Source organism: Pelobates fuscus, chromosome 1, assembly GCF_036172605.1.
Source record: "Pelobates fuscus isolate aPelFus1 chromosome 1, aPelFus1.pri, whole genome shotgun sequence".
Classification (NCBI taxonomy): domain Eukaryota; kingdom Metazoa; phylum Chordata; class Amphibia; order Anura; family Pelobatidae; genus Pelobates; species Pelobates fuscus.
The window spans coordinates 484,377-505,955 of record NC_086317.1 but is presented as its reverse complement, the minus strand read 5'-3'; the positions used below and the strand labels follow the sequence as shown (position 1 = coordinate 505,955).

At 43.6% G+C, this 21,579-nt stretch overlaps 1 protein-coding gene across 1 annotated transcript in view; it reads right to left on the bottom strand.

The window, feature by feature from the left end:
- The window catches only part of VPS28 (VPS28 subunit of ESCRT-I), a 66,919-nt gene that overhangs the window by 762 nt on the left and 44,578 nt on the right, over positions 1–21,579 (bottom strand). The window contains exons 3-9 of the mRNA XM_063445496.1: positions 18,802–18,830; positions 18,440–18,477; positions 8,175–8,264; positions 2,360–2,465; positions 1,686–1,787; positions 1,135–1,188; positions 151–242 (exon numbers count right to left, since the gene is read on the bottom strand). Of these exons, the coding sequence (XP_063301566.1) occupies positions 151–242; positions 1,135–1,188; positions 1,686–1,787; positions 2,360–2,465; positions 8,175–8,264; positions 18,440–18,477; positions 18,802–18,830 (511 nt within the window). The remainder of the gene's footprint in view (positions 1–150; positions 243–1,134; positions 1,189–1,685; positions 1,788–2,359; positions 2,466–8,174; positions 8,265–18,439; positions 18,478–18,801; positions 18,831–21,579) is intronic.

Genomic DNA, 21,579 nt, shown 5'->3' with positions numbered 1-21,579 from the left:
GCCAACTAATTTAGAAGGGATTCCGGGAAATATAACCACCATGGGGATTCCTGCATGAGAGGCCAACTATGCTACGTACACTCAAGGATTCCAGGACAGGAAAAATAGTGTTTGAGCAAAATAGGAGGAAAAATCTGGAAGTAACCTTACCATTGGCTGACTTTCTCTCTCCCTTCAAAGTCTGGAGGAAGATGGCTCATCCTATTCATTGTCTCCATAAGCTCCCTCAGATCTGGCTGAATCTGAGAGGAAAGAATAGAAAAGGTGTTAAAGAACTGAGTGGAGAGAGAAATAATAAAGACATGACAGGAGAGTAGGTCATAGCCCAGCATGGCGGAGATCAGAGGGGTGACAGATCAGAGCCCAGCATGGCGGAGATCAGAGGGGTGACAGATCAGAGCCCAGCATGGCGGAGATCAGAGGGGTGACAGATCAGAGCCCAGCATGGCGGAGATCAGAGGGGTGTGACAGATCAGAGCCCAGCATGGCGGAGATCAGAGGGGTGACAGATCAGAGCCCAGCATGGCGGAGATCAGAGGGGTGACAGATCAGAGCCCAGCATGGCGGAGATCAGAGGGGGGACAGATCAGAGCCCAGCATGGCGGAGATCAGAGGGGTGACAGATCAGAGCCCAGCATGGCGGAGATCAGAGGGGTGACAGATCAGAGCCCAGCATGGCGGAGATCAGAGGGGTGACAGATCATAGCCCAGCATGGCGGAGATCAGAGGGGTGACAGATCAGAGCCCAGCATGGCGGAGATCAGAGGGGTGACAGATCATAGCCCAGCATGGCGGAGATCAGAGGGGGGACAGATCATAGCCCAGCATGGCGGAGATCAGAGGGGGGACAGATCATAGCCCAGCATGGCGGAGATCAGAGGGGGGACAGATCATAGCCCAGCATGGCGGAGATCAGAGGGGGGACAGATCATAGCCCAGCATGGCGGAGATCAGAGGGGGGACAGATCATAGCCCAGCATGGCGGAGATCAGAGGGGTGACAGATCAGATAATAAAGATCAATAAAGTTAAATTAACATATTATTAAGCTCAAGGAAGCAAGGTTAGGAAACGCAAAGTACGAGAACAAATTTCGCTTCTTATACAAGCACATGAGACCAATAAAATGTATTACCTCATCCATGGCACGAATCTCTAAACGCAGCTTGTCCATCACAGTAATAAAAAGCTGTAACAGAAATGATTTTACAGTTATTATCACAAGGATTCAATAACACTGCATAGGCTACAACTGTATTCATACTGAATAAGATAATATGGAATGGCAGACTGAATATGCTAGACCCGTATTTATCCACGCAATATACTACAGGTATCACAAAGATACTATACCAATAATCATAACCAGAAACCTATTGCTCGGTATCACAGACATAACATGTAATAATAGAGGAATGCACACCTCACATTGACTTGGAGATCCACAGATATTTAATCGCCCAGCATTTGGGAGATACTGTCACTTACTTTCCACAAACAACTCACCTCAACCACTCTCCAAACTCACATATACCCCACACTTTGTAAGTACTCACCTAGACATTCACACTCAACGACTTAGTTGGTATTCGGCACAAACTAACTCAGTTTACCCCCAGCACCCACACACTCCCGCCCTCATATTACTCACTTCTAAAAATAAAAATAATAAAAGTAATGACTCACAGATACAATGTCTGCAATGCACCGGTTCAGATTTCCCTTGTCATCCTTAATGGTGATAGGTCGATCCTCTTTAATCCGCTCCATAGCCAAAGGACAATCCAGCTACAGAAACAGAGCATGTCATCACCGGCAAGACATCACACTAACATATCGTCACTGGTAAGATGTCACACCAACACATCATCTAGAACTAAACACGTACAATGGACAGTCACACCAACACATCATCTAGAACTAAACACGTACAACGGACAGTCACACCGACACTCCATCTATAACTAGACATGTACAACGGACAGTCACACCGACACTCCATCTGTAGGGGAGCTGTCTGTACCCCGGCTGGGCAAGGAGAGTTTCCTAGCTGGAAAAGCAGAAAACATCAGCGCTTCTGCCCCAGTCGCCGCAGCTTGACTGGAGTTCTCCTGGAGCCTCTCTGTCCTGGAACAGGATAGGGGACTAGCTCTATTGCCTTCCAGGGAGTGGACAGTAACACAGACACACCATCTAAACAGGACATGTACAACTGACAGTAACACAGACACACCATCTAAACAGGACATGTACAACTGACAGTAACACAGACACACCATCTATGGCAAGACATGTATTGATCACTCCTTATAGTGAATAATAATAATAATAATGATGATGATGATGATGAAGTAACTCACTCTGTACTTTCTGCAGAAATCATCTATAGAACCAACCTCCGCTCCTTGCACCTGTTTAAAAGCAGCTTTATATTGTACCAAGAGGCGAGAACAAGCAGCTGTGTACCTGAAAGAACACAATACTTAATACAGAGACGTACACACTGCCCATATACAAAGAGCGTAATACAGAGACATACACATTGCCTATATACAGAGAGCGTAATACAGAGACATACACATTGCCCATATACAGAGAGCGTAATACAGAGACATACACATTGCCCATATACAGAGAGCGTAATACAGAGACATACACATTGCCCATATACAGAGAGCGTAATACAGAGACATACACATTGCCCATATACAGAGAGCTTAATACAGAGACATACACATTGCCCATATACAGAGAGCGTAATACAGAGACATACACATTGCCCTTATACAGAGAGCGTAATACAGAGACATACACATTGCCCATATACAGAGAGCGTAATACAGAGACATACACATTGCCCATATACAGAGAGCGTAATACAGAGACATACACATTGCCCATATACAGAGAGCGTAATACAGAGACATACACATTGCCCATATACAGAGAGCGTAATACAGAGACATACACATTGCCCATATACAGAGAGCGTAATACAGAGACATACACATTGCCCTTATACAGATAGTGTAATACAGAGAAATACACACTGCCCATATACAGAGAGCGTAATACAGAGACATACACATTGCCCATATACAGATAGTGTAATACAGAGAAATACACATTGCCTATATACAGAGAGCGTAATACAGAGACATACACATTGCCCATATACAGAGAGCGTAATACAGAGACATACACATTGCCCTTATACAGATAGTGTAATACAGAGACATACACATTGCCCATATACAGATAGTGTAATACAGAGACATACACATTGCCCATATACAGAGAGCGTAATACAGAGACATACACATTGCCTATATACAGAGAGCGTAATACAGAGACATACACATTGCCCATATACAGAGAGCGTAATACAGAGACATACACATTGCCTATATACAGAGAGCGTAATACAGAGACATACACATTGCCCATATACAGAGAGCGTAATACAGAGACATACACATTGCCCATGTACAGATAGCGTAATACAGAGACATACACATTGCCCTTATACAGATAGTGTAATACAGAGACATACACATTGCCCATATACAGATAGTGTAATACAGAGACATACACATTGCCCATATACAGAGAGCGTAATACAGAGACATACACATTGCCTATATACAGAGAGCGTAATACAGAGACATACACATTGCCCATATACAGAGAGCGTAATACAGAGACATACACATTGCCTATATACAGAGAGCGTAATACAGAGACATACACATTGCCCATGTACAGATAGCGTAATACAGAGACATACACATTGCCCATATACAGAGAGCGTAATACAGAGACATACACATTGCCCATATACAAAGAGCGTAATACAGAGACATACACATTGCCCATATACAAAGAGCGTAATACAGAGACATACACATTGCCCATATACAAAGAGCGTAATACAGAGACATACACATTGCCCATATACAAAGAGCGTAATACAGAGACATACACATTGCCCATATACAAAGAGCGTAATACAGAGACATACACATTTCCCATATACAAAGAGCGTAATACAGAGACATACACATTTCCCATATACAGAGAGCGTAATACAGAGACATACACATTGCCCATATACAAAGAGCGTAATACAGAGACATACACATTGCCCATATACAAAGAGCGTAATACAGAGACATACACATTGCCTATATACAGAGAGCGTAATACAGAGACATACACATTGCCCATATACAAAGAGCGTAATACAGAGACATACACATTGCCCATATACAAAGAGCGTAATACAGAGACATACACATTGCCTATATACAGAGAGCGTAATACAGAGACACACACATTTCCCATATACAAAGAGCGTAATACAGAGACATACACACTGCCCATATACAAAGAGCGTAATACAGAGACATACACATTGCCTATATACAGAGAGCGTAATACAGAGACATACACATTGCCCATGTACAGAGAGCGTAATACAGAGACATACACATTGCCCATATACAAAGAGCGTAATACAGAGACATACACATTGCCCATATACAAAGAGCGTAATACAGAGACATACACATTGCCCATATACAAAGAGCGTAATACAGAGACATACACATTGCCTATATACAGAGAGCGTAATACAGAGACACACACATTTCCCATATACAAAGAGCGTAATACAGAGACATACACATTGCCCATATACAAAGAGCGTAATACAGAGACATACACATTGCCTATATACAGAGAGCGTAATACAGAGACATACACATTGCCCATGTACAGAGAGCGTAATACAGAGACATACACATTGCCCATATACAAAGAGCGTAATACAGAGACATACACATTGCCCATATACAAAGAGCGTAATACAGAGACATACACATTGCCCATGTACAGAGAGCGTAATACAGAGACATACACATTGCCCATATACAAAGAGCGTAATACAGAGACATACACATTGCCCATATACAGAGAGCGTAATACAGAGACATACACATTGCCCATATACAAAGAGCGTAATACAGAGACACACACATTTCCCATATACAAAGAGCGTAATACAGAGACATACACATTGCCCATATACAAAGAGCGTAATACAGAGACATACACATTGCCCATATACAAAGAGCGTAATACAGAGACATACACATTGCCCATATACAGAGAGCGTAATACAGAGACATACACATTGCCCATATACAAAGAGCGTAATACAGAGACATACACATTTCCCATATACAAAGAGCGTAATACAGAGACATACACATTGCCTATATACAGAGAGCGTAATACAGAGACATACACATTTCCCATATACAAAGAGCGTAATACAGAGACATACACATTGCCCATGTACAAAGAGCGTAATACAGAGACATACACATTGCCCATGTACAAAGAGCGTAATACAGAGACATACACATTGCCCATGTACAAAGAGCGTAATACAGAGACATACACATTGCCCATATACAGAGAGCGTAATACAGAGACATACACATTGCCCATGTACAAAGAGCGTAATACAGAGACATACACATTGCCCATATACAAAGAGCGTAATACAGAGACATACACATTGCCCATGTACAGAGAGCGTAATACAGAGACATACACATTGCCCATATACAGAGAGCGTAATACAGAGACATACACATTTCCCATGTACAGAGAGCGTAATACAGAGACATACACATTGCCCATGTACAGATAGCGTAATACAGAGACATACACATTGCCCATATACAGAGAGCGTAATACAGAGACATACACATTGCCCATATACAGAGAGCGTAATACAGAGACATACACATTGCCCATATACAGAGAGCGTAATACAGAGACATACACATTTCCCATGTACAGAGAGTGTAATACAGAGACATACACATTGCCCATGTACAGATAGCGTAATACAGAGACATACACATTGCCCATATACAGAGAGCATAATACAGAGACATACACATTGCCCATATACAAAGAGCGTAATACAGAGACATACACATTGCCCATGTACAGAGAGCGTAATACAGAGACATACACATTGCCCATATACAGAGAGCGTAATACAGAGACATACACATTTCCCATGTACAGAGAGCGTAATACAGAGACATACACATTGCCCATGTACAGATAGCGTAATACAGAGACATACACATTGCCCATATACAGAGAGCGTAATACAGAGACATACACATTGCCCATATACAAAGAGCGTAATACAGAGACATACACATTTCCCATGTACAGAGAGCGTAATACAGAGACATACACATTGCCCATGTACAGATAGCGTAATACAGAGACATACACATTGCCCATATACAGAGAGCGTAATACAGAGACATACACATTGCCCATATACAGAGAGCGTAATACAGAGACATACACATTGCCCATATACAAAGAGCGTAATACAGAGACATACACATTGCCCATGTACAAAGAGCGTAATACAGAGACATACACATTGCCTACAGGGAGTGCAGAATTATTAGGCAAGTTGTATTTTTGAGGATTAATTTTATTATTGAACAACAACCATGTTCTCAATGAACCCCAAAAACTCATTAATATCAAAGCTGAATAGTTTTGGAAGTAGTTTTTAGTTTGTTTTTATTTATAGCTATTTTAGTGGGATATCTGTGTTTGCAGGTGACTATTAGTGTGCATAATTATTGGGCAACTTAACAAAAAACAAATATATACCCATTTCAATTATTTATTTTTACCAGTGAAACCAATATAACATCTCAACATTCACAAATATACATTTCTACCATTCAAAAACATAACAAAAACAAATCAGTGACCAATATAGCCACCTTTCTTTGCAAGGACACTCAAAAGCCTGCCATCCATGGATTCTGTCAGTGTTTTGATCTGTTCACCATCAACATTGCGTGCAGCAGCAACCACAGCCTCCCAGACACTGTTCAGAGAGGTGTACTGTTTTCCCTCCTTGTAAATCTCACATTTGATGATGGACCACAGGTTCTCAATGGGGTTCAGATCAGGTGAACAAGGAGGCCATGTCATTAGATTTTCTTCTTTTATACCCTTTCTTGCCAGCCACGCTGTGGAGTACTTGGACACGTGTGATGGAGCATTGTCCTGCATGAAAATCATGTTTTTCTTGAAGGATGCAGACTTCTTCCTGTACCACTGCTTGAAGAAGGTGTCTTCCAGAAACTGGGAGTTGAGCTTGACTCCATCCTCAACCCGAAAAGGCCCCACAAGCTCATCTTTGATGATACCAGCCCAAACCAGTACTCCACCTCCACCTTGCGGGCGTCTGAGTCGGACTGGAGCTCTCTGCCCTTTACCAATACATCCATCTGGCCCATCAAGACTCACTCTCATTTCATCAGTCCATAAAACCTTAGAAAAATCAGTCTTGAGATATTTCTTGGCCCAGTCTTGACGTTTCAGCTTGTGTGTCTTGTTCAGTGGTGGTCGTCTTTCAGCCTTTCTTACCTTGGCCATGTCTCTGAGTATTGCACACCTTGTGCTTTCGGGCACTCCAGTGATGTTGCAGCTCTGAAATATGGCCAAACTGGTGGCAAGTGGCATCTTGGCAGCTGCACGCTTGACTTTTCTCAGTTCATGGGCAGTTATTTTGCGCCTTGGTTTCTCCACACGTTTCTTGCGACCCTGTTGACTATTTTGAATGAAACGCTTGATTGTTCGATGATCACGCTTCAGAAGCTTTGCAATTTTAAGAGTGCTGCATCCCTCTGCAAGATATCTCACTATTTTTGACTTTTCTGAGCCTGTCAAGTCCTTCTTTTGACCCTTTTCTCCAAAGGAAAGGAAGTTGCCTAATAATTATGCACACCTGATATAGGGTGTTGATGTCATTAGACCACACCCCTTCTCATTACAGAGATGCACATCACCTAATATGCTTAATTGGTAGTAGGCTTTCGAGCCTATACAGCTTGGAGTAAGACAACATGCATAAAGAGGATGATGTGGTCAAAATACTCATTTGCCTAATAATTCTGCACACAGTGTATATACAGAGAGCGTAATACAGAGACATACACATTGCCCATATACAAAGAGCGTAATACAGAGACATACACATTGCCCATGTACAGATAGCGTAATACAGAGACATACACATTGCCCATGTACAGATAGCGTAATACAGATACTTACTCGCTGGGAGAAACACAGTCCTTAATATAGGCCTTCTCAAGAGCTTGCAAAGTCTTCACTACGGCAAACAATTCAGCCATGTTATCGTACCTGTGAACCACAAAGCGCACTTACAACTGGGACAAAAGAAGGTTTAATAAGTAAAACGTGCAAATGCTGAAGAGAAGGGAAATGTAATGGGTTTAAAGATATAATAGAAAAAAAAAAAAGTTTTGAGGTAGTTTTACATCTACCATTGCAAATGCCATTCCATAGGTCTTAACCCTAATCCTTAAAACAGACATATGTTATAGTGTTGGTGAAAAGCACGCCTTCCGTTACCATGCTAGTGGCCACATTCAATATTGTCCTTGCTGTTTCCCTTTGCTTATCATCTGACTTAACGAGTCCCAAAACCTCACTCCATGAGATGCCTTCTGTACCAGCACGCAGTTGCCTCGTATATTGGCACGCAGTATGCTGAGCAGTTACCTTTTATATCAGCCCACAGTAAGCTGGGCAGTTACCTTGTGTATTGGCACGCAGTATGCTGAGCAGTTACCTTTTATATCAGCCCACAGTAAGCGGTAAGCTGGGCAGTTACCTTGTGTATCGGCACGCAGTAAGCTGGGCAGTTACTTCATATATCAGCACGCAGTAAGCTGGGCAGTTACCTCGTGTATCAGCACGCAGTAAGCTGGGCAGTTACCTTGTGTATCAGCACGCAGTAAGCTGGGCAGTTACCTCGTGTATCAGCACGCAGTAAGCTGGGCAGTTACCTCGTGTATCAGCACGCAGTAAGCTGGGCAGTTACCTCGTGTATCAGCACGCAGTAAGCTGGGCAGTTACCTCGTGTATCAGCACGCAGTAAGCTGGGCAGTTACCTCGTGTATCAGCACGCAGTAAGCTGGGCAGTTACCTCGTGTATCAGCACGCAGTAAGCTGAGCAGTTACCTCGTATATCAGCACGCAGTAAGCTGGGCAGTTACTTTGTATATCAGCACGCAGTAAGCTGAGCAGTTACCTTGTGTATCAGCATGCAGTAAGCTGAGCAGTTACCTCGTGTATTAGCACGCAGTAAGCTGGGCAGTTGCCTCATGTATCAGCACGCAGTAAGCTGGGCAGTTGCCTCGTGTATTAGCACGCAGTAAGCTGGGCAGTTGCCTCGTGTATCAGCACACAGTAAGCTGAGCAGTTACCCTGTATATCAGCAGGCGGTAAGCTGAGCAGTTACCTTGTGTATCAGCACGCAGTAAGCTGAGCAGTTACCTCGTGTATCAGCACGCAGTAAGCTGAGCAGTTACCTCGTGTATCAGCACGCAGTAAGCTGAGCAGTTACCTCGTGTATCAGCACGCATTAAGCTGAGCAGTTACCTCGTATATCAGCATGCAGTAAGCTGAGCAGTTACTTTGTATATCAGCACGCAGTAAGCTGAGCAGTTGCCTCGTGTATCAGCACGCAGTAAGCTGAACAGTTACCTCGTGTATCAGCACGCATTAAGCTGAGCAGTTACCTCGTATATCAGCATGCAGTAAGCTGAGCAGTTACTTTGTATATCAGCACGCAGTAAGCTGAGCAGTTACCTTGTGTATCAGCACGCAGTAAGCTGAGCAGTTACCTCGTATATCAGCATGCAGTAAGCTGAGCAGTTACCTCGTGTATCAGCACGCAGTAAGCTGAGCAGTTACCTCGTGTATCAGCACGCAGTAAGCTGAGCAGTTACCTCGTGTATCAGCACGCATTAAGCTGAGCAGTTACCTCGTATATCAGCATGCAGTAAGCTGAGCAGTTACTTTGTATATCAGCACGCAGTAAGCTGAGCAGTTGCCTCGTGTATCAGCACGCAGTAAGCTGAACAGTTACCTCGTGTATCAGCACGCATTAAGCTGAGCAGTTACCTCGTATATCAGCATGCAGTAAGCTGAGCAGTTACTTTGTATATCAGCACGCAGTAAGCTGAGCAGTTACCTTGTGTATCAGCACGCAGTAAGCTGAGCAGTTACCTCGTATATCAGCACGCAGTAAGCTGAGCAGTTACTTTGTATATCAGCACGCAGTAAGCTGAGCAGTTACCTCGTGTATCAGCACGCATTAAGCTGAGCAGTTACCTCGTATATCAGCATGCAGTAAGCTGAGCAGTTACTTTGTATATCAGCACGCAGTAAGCTGAGCAGTTACCTTGTGTATCAGCACGCAGTAAGCTGAGCAGTTACCTCGTATATCAGCACGCAGTAAGCTGAGCAGTTACTTTGTATATCAGCACGCAGTAAGCTGAGCAGTTACCTCGTGTATCAGCACGCAGTAAGCTGAGCAGTTACTTTGTATATCAGCACGCAGTAAGCTGAGCAGTTGCCTCGTGTATCAGCACGCAGTAAGCTGAGCAGTTACCTTGTGTATCAGCACGCAGTAAGCTGAGCAGTTGCCTCGTGTATCAGCACGCAGTAAGCTGAGCAGTTACCTTGTGTATCAGCACGCAGTAAGCTGAGCAGTTACTTTGTATATCCGCATGCAGTAAGCTGGGCAGTTACTTTGTATATCAGTACGCAGTAAGATGAGCAGTTATCCCACAGAATAAACTACAAAATGTCAGACATGGCAACATTTGGGTTGGATTACAATCTTGGCAGTAAACACAAGTCGTTTTTTTGTTTTAATTGAATGTGTAAGGATTGAGTGTTTGTAAACCTCTTTACATTAGGCAAAGGCTGGTGTTTACGGTTTGGGTTAGCTGAGTGCCATGGTGCCGTGGGGTTCTGTCGGCGTGACCGCACGGAATGTAGAATATCCCACTAGTTATAATAAAGCTAGGATTCCCGGTTCCCTACAACACGAGTCGAGGCTGCGAGTTGAGGGTAAAACGAACTCGCTTTAATGGCACACAAGCATGGCAATTTATTCAAGTCCCCAGGTCCAGGGACAGCCCCCTATTGACCTGATGGGATACAGGTACAGTATAAAGATTCAACCAATCATAATACAATGTATAATTCAAACTAGTACCCGCCCAGCTTGGAGATAATGAGGCCAACGGTTATACAATCTAATTATCTACAAGCGCCCAAAAGACCATGCTTTATTGTGTCCTAGAAAACAGCATAAAAATACCTAACTTCAACATTTTATTGGGAATATAGTTCATTTGACTTCATTCGGTAGCTCAGATCTGGAAGCATCAGGTATACGAATTGCGCCCAGATCCCACAAACAGAACGGGGAGTTTCTGACATATAAAGTCTTGTTCGGTACTTTTGTCGCGAACCCCTGGTGGCGGCCATGTTTTAAGGCTGGTCAATGGACAGCGGGACCTCGACCTAAAACTCACGGAGCGTGTGTCGGATACATATTTACACAAATCCACCGCTGTCTGTATGGTTGTCCCGGCCGTTCGGGAGAAGAACGGAGACCGCCCAGAAGGGGGTACTTAACCTGCGGTTAACCGCAAGATCAAAGTTCTAATTGAGGCAACACGCCAGAATGTAGGTGGTCCCCGTTCGTGAGTCTTTCGGTAGTTGTCCCTTCGGGGAAATGTATACGAACGTGGATCCCCTGTGACCGTCAATTAGTTGGTGGTTAACCGCAGACTGCAGCTCCTTTGGCGGTTAATGAGAGGCACACTCTGCTCATAGGGTGGTCGGTTATTCGGTACCTTCAGAGGTGACTGGGGTTAAGTGGCGGCACACGCCAAGTGCTGGGTGGTCCATCGTTCGTACATACGAATGTGTATTTATAACGGTTCCTGGAGTGAGTTTGTACGGTCTGAATACCGAACATAGTATGGGTTTTAACGAAAGGGGGTTATTTTGTAACAGTGCAGAGGGTTCTTGTAACACATACTTACCTTGCTTACAGCAGATCACTACCCGACCTCCTTCCGTCCCGGTCCCCAGCGTGTGCGGCGTTCCTGGAGACGCCGGCTGCTGCGGTTCCGGTTTTAAAGAGGAAAAAGCCTTTGCCCACATTAAAGATGCCGCTTACTTGCGTGCGATGTCACGTCATAGACGGGCACGCACGTTTTGCGGTCAGAGGCCACATACAGCCAATTGTAGCTCTATGAGGGTTATTTAAACCCAAATTGACTTTTGATCAGTGCCCTGTCGTGGCTTCCCTTTGCTGTTTATCCGAGAGTGTGCTCCTGATCGTATTATTTCTGGTATTTGATTTTGGCTTAGTTTTGACTTCCCTGAATTCTGGTATCCTTGACTTTTGGCTTTCCCTCATCGTTGTGTCTGATTCTGTGTTCCTAACCTCGGCAAGTATTTTGACTATTCTTGTATACGTTAAGTCCGGCCATTCTAAGGTCCGGTTATAAGTTATCCTTAGTCCCAGGTGTGATACTATTTCTGCGTGCGGGATCAACTAGTAATCCTGACACGGAACTGGTAAAGAGTAGCATCAGGGTGGGGAAAAAAAAAAACACAAAAAAAACCAAAAAAAACCAAAAACCTTCCCTTCTAACCTCTATGTTCTATTCTCTCTAGAAGAAACGTGTTTATCGAGATAACTTGTCCACCAATAATCATGGTAATAGGTAACACAAAATTCCACCCAAGATACAACAGACAGCAGACAATTGTTCTTGATGGTTGCGAAACAATTTAGTGACAATGGGTGACTTCGCTTGTCTCGTTTAATCCTTTACTGCGAAGACTGTAAATCTGCCCCGAACATTAACAAATCTTGGACAGATTCGTTCTTTTCCAGAATCATTACCAACCTGGAGAGTATGGACTCATGAGATGCCTTTTGAACACCTGTAGAAATGTAATTTCTCTGATAGTGGGTCAATTTCAGTAATTCATATACTCTGAAATGGTACTTAGATCCTGTCCCCTATTTTCAAAGGTAGTGTTCCATTTTGTCCAATCGGATGTGGAGAACACATTTTACAATATGTGGTTGTCATGTATCTGCTGGATGTGTGTTTTTCAATTAATAGGTGACATTATAGAGACAAACATAATTCCTGATCCAATGGTTTTACCATTCAACGACTCTCTTACGGTACGATTATCCCTCTGCCATAAGGTTTGTACTGCAAGAAGAAGATGTATCACCCAAAAAATGTAAAGATCATTAGATACACTTCTAAAAAAAAAAAAAGTTAATATCGTATGTAACGGAGCTCCCTGTACCCTGGCTGGGTACCTCCGCCAAGGACCACTTCCTAGCTAGAACAGGGGGCCAACCGCAGCACTTCTGCCCACAGTCACCGTGGCTTGACTTGGGCCCTGGAACCGCTCTTTCCTGGAGTCGAATGGGGAACTCGCTCTGGCAACCCCCAGGCACTGGACGACACTCCGTTCTGGGAGCTCTAGTCCTTACAAGGACTTTCCCAGTTGAATCCTCCAGACTGGAACAGTGATTAGCCCTTTCCCCTCCCAGTAACCAGACGACACATAGTTTTGGGAGTACAAGCTGGAATAATTTAATGGCAGCCACAACTGGCCTTATATGCATGTCCTCATGCAAGGGGCACCCCCCCTGGACCTGAGAGTAAACCACAGTAGGACCAATACACAATTACATTGGCTCTCAGGTCCAGGACACTCCCATACATAATAAGATAATCCCTCCTCTGTGCCTGGGAGATAATTGGATCAGGATCTGTACTAATTATCTTCCAAAACACCCCAAAAGTACGCTAGGAAAAGGGGAGATTGTCACATCGTACAAGACATGGAAATATTCTCAGCCAAACCCAAATGAAATCTGACACCCATAAATATAATAATAAAAAAAAAGGAATTAAAACAATTATATAGAGATAGTTTTTTTCTCTCTTTTTGCTTAAGATTTTAAAAGGAAGAAAAAGAAAGAAAAAAAAAAAAAACCTAGTAGTTATATTTCATACTTCTATTTCTACTTCCTCACAACAGGCAAGCTAAACACAAAAACTATGATCACCCCTATCAACGACAAATGATAGACAGTTGTTATAGCTTCCTCCAGGGACATCCCAGTAGTTATCCCTTTAAATATCAGATCGGTACAAATAGTATGGAAGATACAGCTGTGGATCTACAAAAAAAAAAAAAAAATAGTATAATACTGTATATACATAAAAAGAGTGTGCATAATAGGTATAACTCACAAGAAAGACGAGAGTAACTCGCCAAGGGTGCCTCCCCCGATCTGTGGGGGGCTAAATCCCCTTCCTTACTGCCACAGGTACTGGAGCCGGACTCAGGATAGGTGGAAAAAGATATTGCTTTATTAAAAAAAAATGTTTTTGATAAATACCAGGACCTACGCATTTCGTCTTATAAGGACTTTCTCAAATTTCTAATAAAGCAATATATTTTTCCACCTATAAGGAAGTGGATTTAGCCCCCCCACAGATCGGGGGAGGCACCCTTGGCGAGTTACTCATCTTTCTTGTGAGTTATACCTATTATGTGCACTCTTTTTATGTATATACAGTATACTGTAGCGGATGGTACTAGTGCTGTCCTAAAAGACTGTGGTAAAATTGCAATTCGTGTGTTGTTTTCTATTTGTATGAGTAAACTGTATGTAGAATTCGTATGATTGTTCGGTAGTTTCCATCCGTACTCCATACGAATGGAAACTACCACACCAATAGACCACCCCAGAGCGAAGTGGGTACCTTATTAAGCTTTCACACTTCTCTAACCGCAAGTTAATCGGTACTTTATTGATGTATCTGGGTGGCCGCCGTTCGGTATACGAACACGTGGCGGCGGCCATCTTACGCATGAAAATCTCAGCGGTGTTTGGTCGTCGAGTGTCTGGAACTCAAATCGGACACTCGATTACCCGAACACCGCTGAGACCTCCAGGGCTCTGTAACTCCCGAACAGGAAGGCTAATCAGCCCCCCGTTCGGTAAGTTTAAAGTACCAAACAAGGGGATTCATACGAATGCAAGGTTAATCGTGGATGGCAGTATTTTATGCGTGTTTTACCTCCCGAACGAAGACCGATCGCAGGGCCAAAACACATGGAACCCTTTTCGGATACCACCTCGTGTGCGGTCGGTCAAATTACACCCTCCACCTAACTCCCGAACCCCTGGTTCGATCTGGGTGATTTTTGGATATGTTAGTCACCCAGATCAGGGCTACCAGGGGGTACCCGAAGTATTATTGTCACTGCTGGTTTTAGGGTACATCCAGAACTCGGGGAAAACTGCAGTATGTATAATGGGATTAAGTGTCATACTGAGGGGAGGAGATGTGTGGGAGGTAACGGTTACACTATTGGATACTGTACTGATTAATGTGAATCCCTCCCTTGCATGGGAGAATGCTTTATAAGGAGACCGTGTGGATTAAAAGTCAGTTCTGCTCCTGATGCTGTGTGTCGTCCAGTCATTGCGATCTGTATGGGGATATTCGTGGATTACTTTGCCGGGAATCCTTGCTTCATGGTGTTTTTACCACTTGTTCCTGAGCCTCACTGGGATCTTTAGTGGAGTTAACCTGTGGAATACCAGGCCTCCGCTACATATACTATTATTGGGTTTTTTTGTAGATCCAAAGCTGTATCCTCCATACTATTTGTACCAAGCTAAATACATTAACTGCAATAATAGCAACTTTTTCTTTAACAAGTTAATCGCTACAGTTAAAATCATTGAGAGATTTCATTTAAATAAAAAAAATATAAAAAAAACACCGACATCTAACTTACATGATTAATACGGTCATCATTTTTATGTAATGTTGTTTTGCATTCCTTCCAATGCTTTGTATACAATTAAGAGCAATTCTGTACTACCTTATCTCCTTTTAATAGAGAATGCGAATACTTAGCGATGGCCTCTCAGTAACCAGCGGCTGGCCAGTAATAACTAGTGACACCGATAGGCAGCAGGCAAAATCTGATCCTGTATTTTTGTCAATCTGCTGTATAGATAATGAATTCAAAATAAAATGATCATTCCGCTTGCAGCTTCCCAGCTGGGTGGGAGTCGGGAGGTTTATGGGATAAGTAGTTCCAATCCATACCTACGCACAGGCCATCAATACAGCGGAAAATCTGGAGCTCGCAGATAAAATACTTATGGTAAATGCAGCAGCCTGTATAAAAATTCAAAGTAACGCACACTTGTCATATTTCCATTTCTCAGAGAGAGCTGCAGTTTCTGTTTGGCACTATTTTTCATTTGCCTAATATTGTATTCCTAGCCTACAGTGCCGCCCCTCGCTCGCAGCCTCCATCCCCCAGAGGCGTTGAAATTATTAAAAACGCCTTTGCTCCTTCCCAACGTCGGGGACCTAAAGCACACGCCCAACGTGCACCGCAACCACATTAGGACAACCCCATAGGAAAGCATTGATTTAAAGTTTCCCTATGGGGTTTTGGGTGATGATGGATGTCCTCATACATAGCGTATGGAAGTCCAGCGTCAGTTAGGCGACCAAACGTCCGCTTAGAAACCGGAAGTCACTCTAGTGGTTGTGTACCCTTGTGTAACCCTGGAAAGTATTTATTGCAGTTTCTCAATATCAACAATAATTACAATTGTAGGGTTACACTGACAGGGGATCCACGTTCGTATACATTTCCCCGAAGGGACAACTACCGAAAGACTCACGAACGGGGACCACCTACATTCTGGCGTGTGGCCTCAATTAGAACGTTGATCTTGTGGTTAACCGCAGGTTAAGTACCCCCTTCCGGGCAGTCTCCGTTCGTCTCCCGAACAACCATACCGAGAGCAGGGATTCGTGTAAATATGTTTCCGACACACGCTCCATGAGTTTTAGGTCGAGGTCCCGCTGTTCATTGACCATCCTTAAAACATGACCGCCACCAGGGGTTCGCGACAAAAGTACAGAACAAGACTTTATATGTCAGAAACTCCCCGTTCTGTTCGTGGGATCTGGGCGCAATTCGTACACATGATGCGTCCAGATCTGAGCTACCAAATGAAGTCAAATGAACTATATTCCCAATAAAATGTTGAAGTTAGGTATTTTTATGCGGTTTTCTAGGACACAATAAAGCATGGTCTTTTGGGCGCATGGAGATAATTAGATTGTATAACCGTTGGCCCTTATTATCTCCAAGCTGGGCGGGTACTAGTTTGAATGATACATTGTATTATGATTGGTTGAATCTTTGTACTGTACCTGTATCCCATCAGGTCCATAAGGGGCTGTCCCTGGACCTGGGGACTTGCATAAATTGCCATGCTTGTGTGCCATTAAAGCGAGTTCGTTTTACCATCAAATCGCAGCCTCGACTCGTGTTGTAGGGAACCGGGAATCCTAGCTTTATTATAGCTAGTGGGATATTCTACATTTACAGATTTCTACCGATTGAAGCACCGTTCGACTTTCCGACTTCGGGAACCAGGAGACCGGACCGGAGGCAATCTTAACACAAGGTTTTTATTCCAACAGCTTACGGTTATTATAAACCAGTCTCAGTATGGCGACCTGGGCAGGGTATGCTACAATGATGTCAATCTACTTCACTAACCCCAAAGTATCCTTAGAAGTTTAGGCTTTAAGCAGCATGTGACGTGGTAGCTCCTGATAGAGAAGATCCACATACCAGATTAATTACTTCTACAAAACAAACATCTTCCCACTGACTCAATTTCAAAAATCACAGTGCGTTACATGTTTCATACAAAATTAGAACACAAACACTCCTGGCACCAGAATGACTTCATCTCATTGGTTAAATGAAGATCTCGGGTGCAGTCTTACCTTAAAGCGGCCCAGACATTTATCATCTCTGGTGCCCCCATGTGTCTCAAGGATTATACTATCACCACCCCCTTGTCTTTATTTAATCTTTCTGTCCTTGTGTTGGATCATACTATCTGGGCACAGTAATTTTGTATTCATTTTATTGATTTGAATGTGGTTAAATGTTAGAACTGGTGTATAACCATGCCAACCTGATTGCTAGACATGAGGAGAAGTCATTCCTGGATTTCTTTATGTATTTTATGAAACATCAGGGATAAAAAAAAAAAAAAAAAAAAAAAGAAAAAGATTTAGTCACGGGAACCTCTATAGAAACAGGTTAGACCCAGTTTACTTTTAGTGACAGAGCCGCTTTAAGGAGTTAACTCCAAAGTGCTCCCACCAATGCCCATCTCCCTGGCTTGGTTTCAATGTGAGAGTCCTGGACGACCGATTACGGTAATTAATGAAGCATTAGAAAAGTATGTTTTACACCAAGCTAAATGTCATGGCGCAAACCGAACACAAAACAGAGGCTGGAACCATTCTCCATTTACTGATCCTAATCCCCCTTCCCCTCGCTTTTACGGCATTGCTTGTGCCAGAGCCCCCGGTTCATACTTCTCTCTCTCGCGGGCGTTCTTGTACAGTTTGACTTCCTGTAACAGAGAAGGAGATATGGAGAACGTGTTACTGAGACCTAGAACACAAGGATTCCTTCGACCTAAAAATTTCTAGAACAGGGCAGGACAAACATAGATGCCCCAGATTTTGTAGAATGGCAAAGCAACATGGCAGTTGCAGTTCTCTTGAACCTACGGTTTTACCCAGCCCTATTTCATAACAAACACAACATAATACAAAGTAGAATTCACAAAATGTAAACAGATTTATGGTCACTCCTAGCAGCAGCTTCAGTCCCTGCCCAAATTCCTCTCTGCTACAAACCCAGGTAATAAATTACCGAAACAGGGGGTCCTCACCTCATAAAGCTCGGGTTTATTTCCTGGAGCTGAAAATAAAAGATCAAAAAAAAAAAAAAAAAAGTTATTCTTAATGCCAACAAGAAACCTTCAACAATTTAATCACCATCCTCCATTATATACCAATTAAAATATAGTGCAGTAACTAAAACGTCTCCCTCATGATGTGCTAGAACAATTCCCTATATCTATAATATACAATATATAGCATCTACCGCCAGATGTGCTCATTTCTGTAGTTATAGAATGATTCCCTATATCTATAATATACAATTGTAACGGACGCCTTCCGTTGACGGATGCTCCTAGCGCTTCCTGAGGGCTCCGCGCACTGCAGACGACACCACAGCCGCCGTAGCTTAAATGGAGCCGCGCCGTCTTCCTTCCACCCTGAATGAACCTCCAGCATCCAGGACCGTGTGGGAAAGACCTCTCCTCCAGGAGAGCGTAACCGGAACCAACTCTCAAAAGAGCTAAGTGATTAAAGCTCAAGGGAGTATGCAGAGCATAGCAATCCCCAGTGTGATATAGTAGTTCCCTCCAATAGGTTCAATTAAACTGATGTTTAATTACACACACTCTGCTTTTATCCAATTCTCCCACATCCAATTAAACGTTACCCAATCACACAATGGTTACCTCCCACAGGGAGGCCCTTAGCCTGAGAGGTAACCCAATTATAACATACAATTTAAACATACATTTTTATACATTTCTATAACTCCCAAACTATGCATTCAATCTTCATAAAGCACATATTAATAATAAGCATACTTTACTTACAAACATATCCAAAATTCATCTAATTCCATCCAGGGGTTAAAGAGTTAGCTGGAAGTCCTTTATGACCGACCGCAAGCACATTTCCCTGCCCAAAACAGTTCCACAGATTCAGACTGTGCGGTCGGTCTATTTCTGCCCTGAAAAGTTACAAAGTCCCATCCGAAGGCGGCGTTCGAACCGTCTAACTCACTTCGACTTTTGTCGAAGCGTCGAAGTGAAACCGGGGTTGTTTCCGTGGTGTTATATTGTCTACCAGAGGTCTGTTTTACACCCAGAAATGACAAAGTCCCGTTCGAACGTGTGTTCGAATCTTCGAACGTGACTTAGTCTCCAGCCGCGTTCGACTGGCTTAAAATGGCCGCCGCCACGTGTTCGACTGTAATGGCGGCCACTTCGACGGCTTCGGCACTTCGACTGCAACACTGCTCCCAAGTATTTAAAGGGCCAAGTATTTAAAGGGCCAGGAACAGCATACAAACATCCATTGTGCCCAAATACAAGTCTCAATACCTTCCAGGGCCATAGTCGCAGGGCAGGAGGCTAGCAATAAGTCCTCTCCAATGCCCAGCGGCAAATGGCAGTTTGTCACAACAATATATGGAGTCTCCCGCCTGATGTGCTCAGTTCTGTACAGTTATCGAACGATTCCCATATCTAAAATATACAATATATAGCGTCTCCCGCGATCGGTATACTGAGACAGCAAACTCCAGGAAGTAGCATCCAACTAACTTACTGATTCTTATTGTGGAATGTGGACTTTCTTAACCCCTTAAGGACCAAAGTTCTGGAATAAAAGGGAATCATGACATGTCACACATGTCATGTGTCCTTAAGGGGTTAAAGACAAATCAATCAATCACAATAATCAGATCCCTCAAACTGATCCAAAAAGAGTGGGTCCTCAAGCCTTCTCTTGGTAGATACTTGGTATATGTCCTGGAGTCTGAGAGTGGGTTTAACGTTTAATAATCTGACCTCTTAGCTAGACTACAGAAAAATGGTGCCCTGCCGGTTCCTTCCATATTCAGAATGGTATCAGACAGGTCTGCTTACTCTGCCCTCTGTTATCCACCATCACTCTGGAACTGTTCTTTGTTTAACTCCGAATTAATATCATAAAGTCACTGCTAATGCCAAAAAAGTCCATTCCATGTTATGGAGAGGTTATTCAACAAGAAAATAGATTAAATGGTTTCCAAGTACTATAAGGACTACATTGTCTGGCACACTCCATTGTAGGAGTCACCACTAAAGATCACTGTTTTAGTGTCAGGGTACCTGAAGGCTCTACCTCTGAGAGAGGTAGAGACTTAGACGTTTATCCGTCCAGACGAGCCGTTTCCTCCGTTCCTCGCGGTCCATCCGGTCACTTAAACGCTGGCCGCGAGGGATCCACTTCCTTTTCTAACATGACGCTCGGTACTCGACGTCATGACGCCAATCCCGAGCGACCTGTCACTCAATTGTCTGATATCTAATCAGCACTCGTCGGAGGCGTGTCTACTCTCCGGAGCCAGGGTATTTAAGCTTGCTTCTCTCATCAGCTCATTGCCCTGTCGTGGTTCTAGCCTGTCTAGTCACTCAGTGCTCTGGTATTCTAGTTTTCTCTTTGGTTTTGACCCGGCTTGTTGTACTACCCTGCTTATCACTGTTACCCCTTTGACCCGGCTGGTCTCTCGCTTATCTGTCTTCTCGTTCCCTCGACCTCGGCTTGTCTCTGACCATTCTCTATTATTCTCTGTACGTTAGTCCGGCCATTCTAAGGTCCGGTATACGTACCTTTCTACTGTTTGTACTCTGCGTGTTGGATCCCTGTCCCGATCCTGACATTACGACAGGGCCAATGGATCCTGCTGGTACAGACAGTCAGCTTGGTTCTTCCGACCCTAGGTTTGACGCCATGGAACACAGGATGGATCAGATGGTCCTAGCACTACAGGCGCTATTGTCTCGTGCTAGTAACCCACCAGAGGAGACGCGTACTCCTTCTAG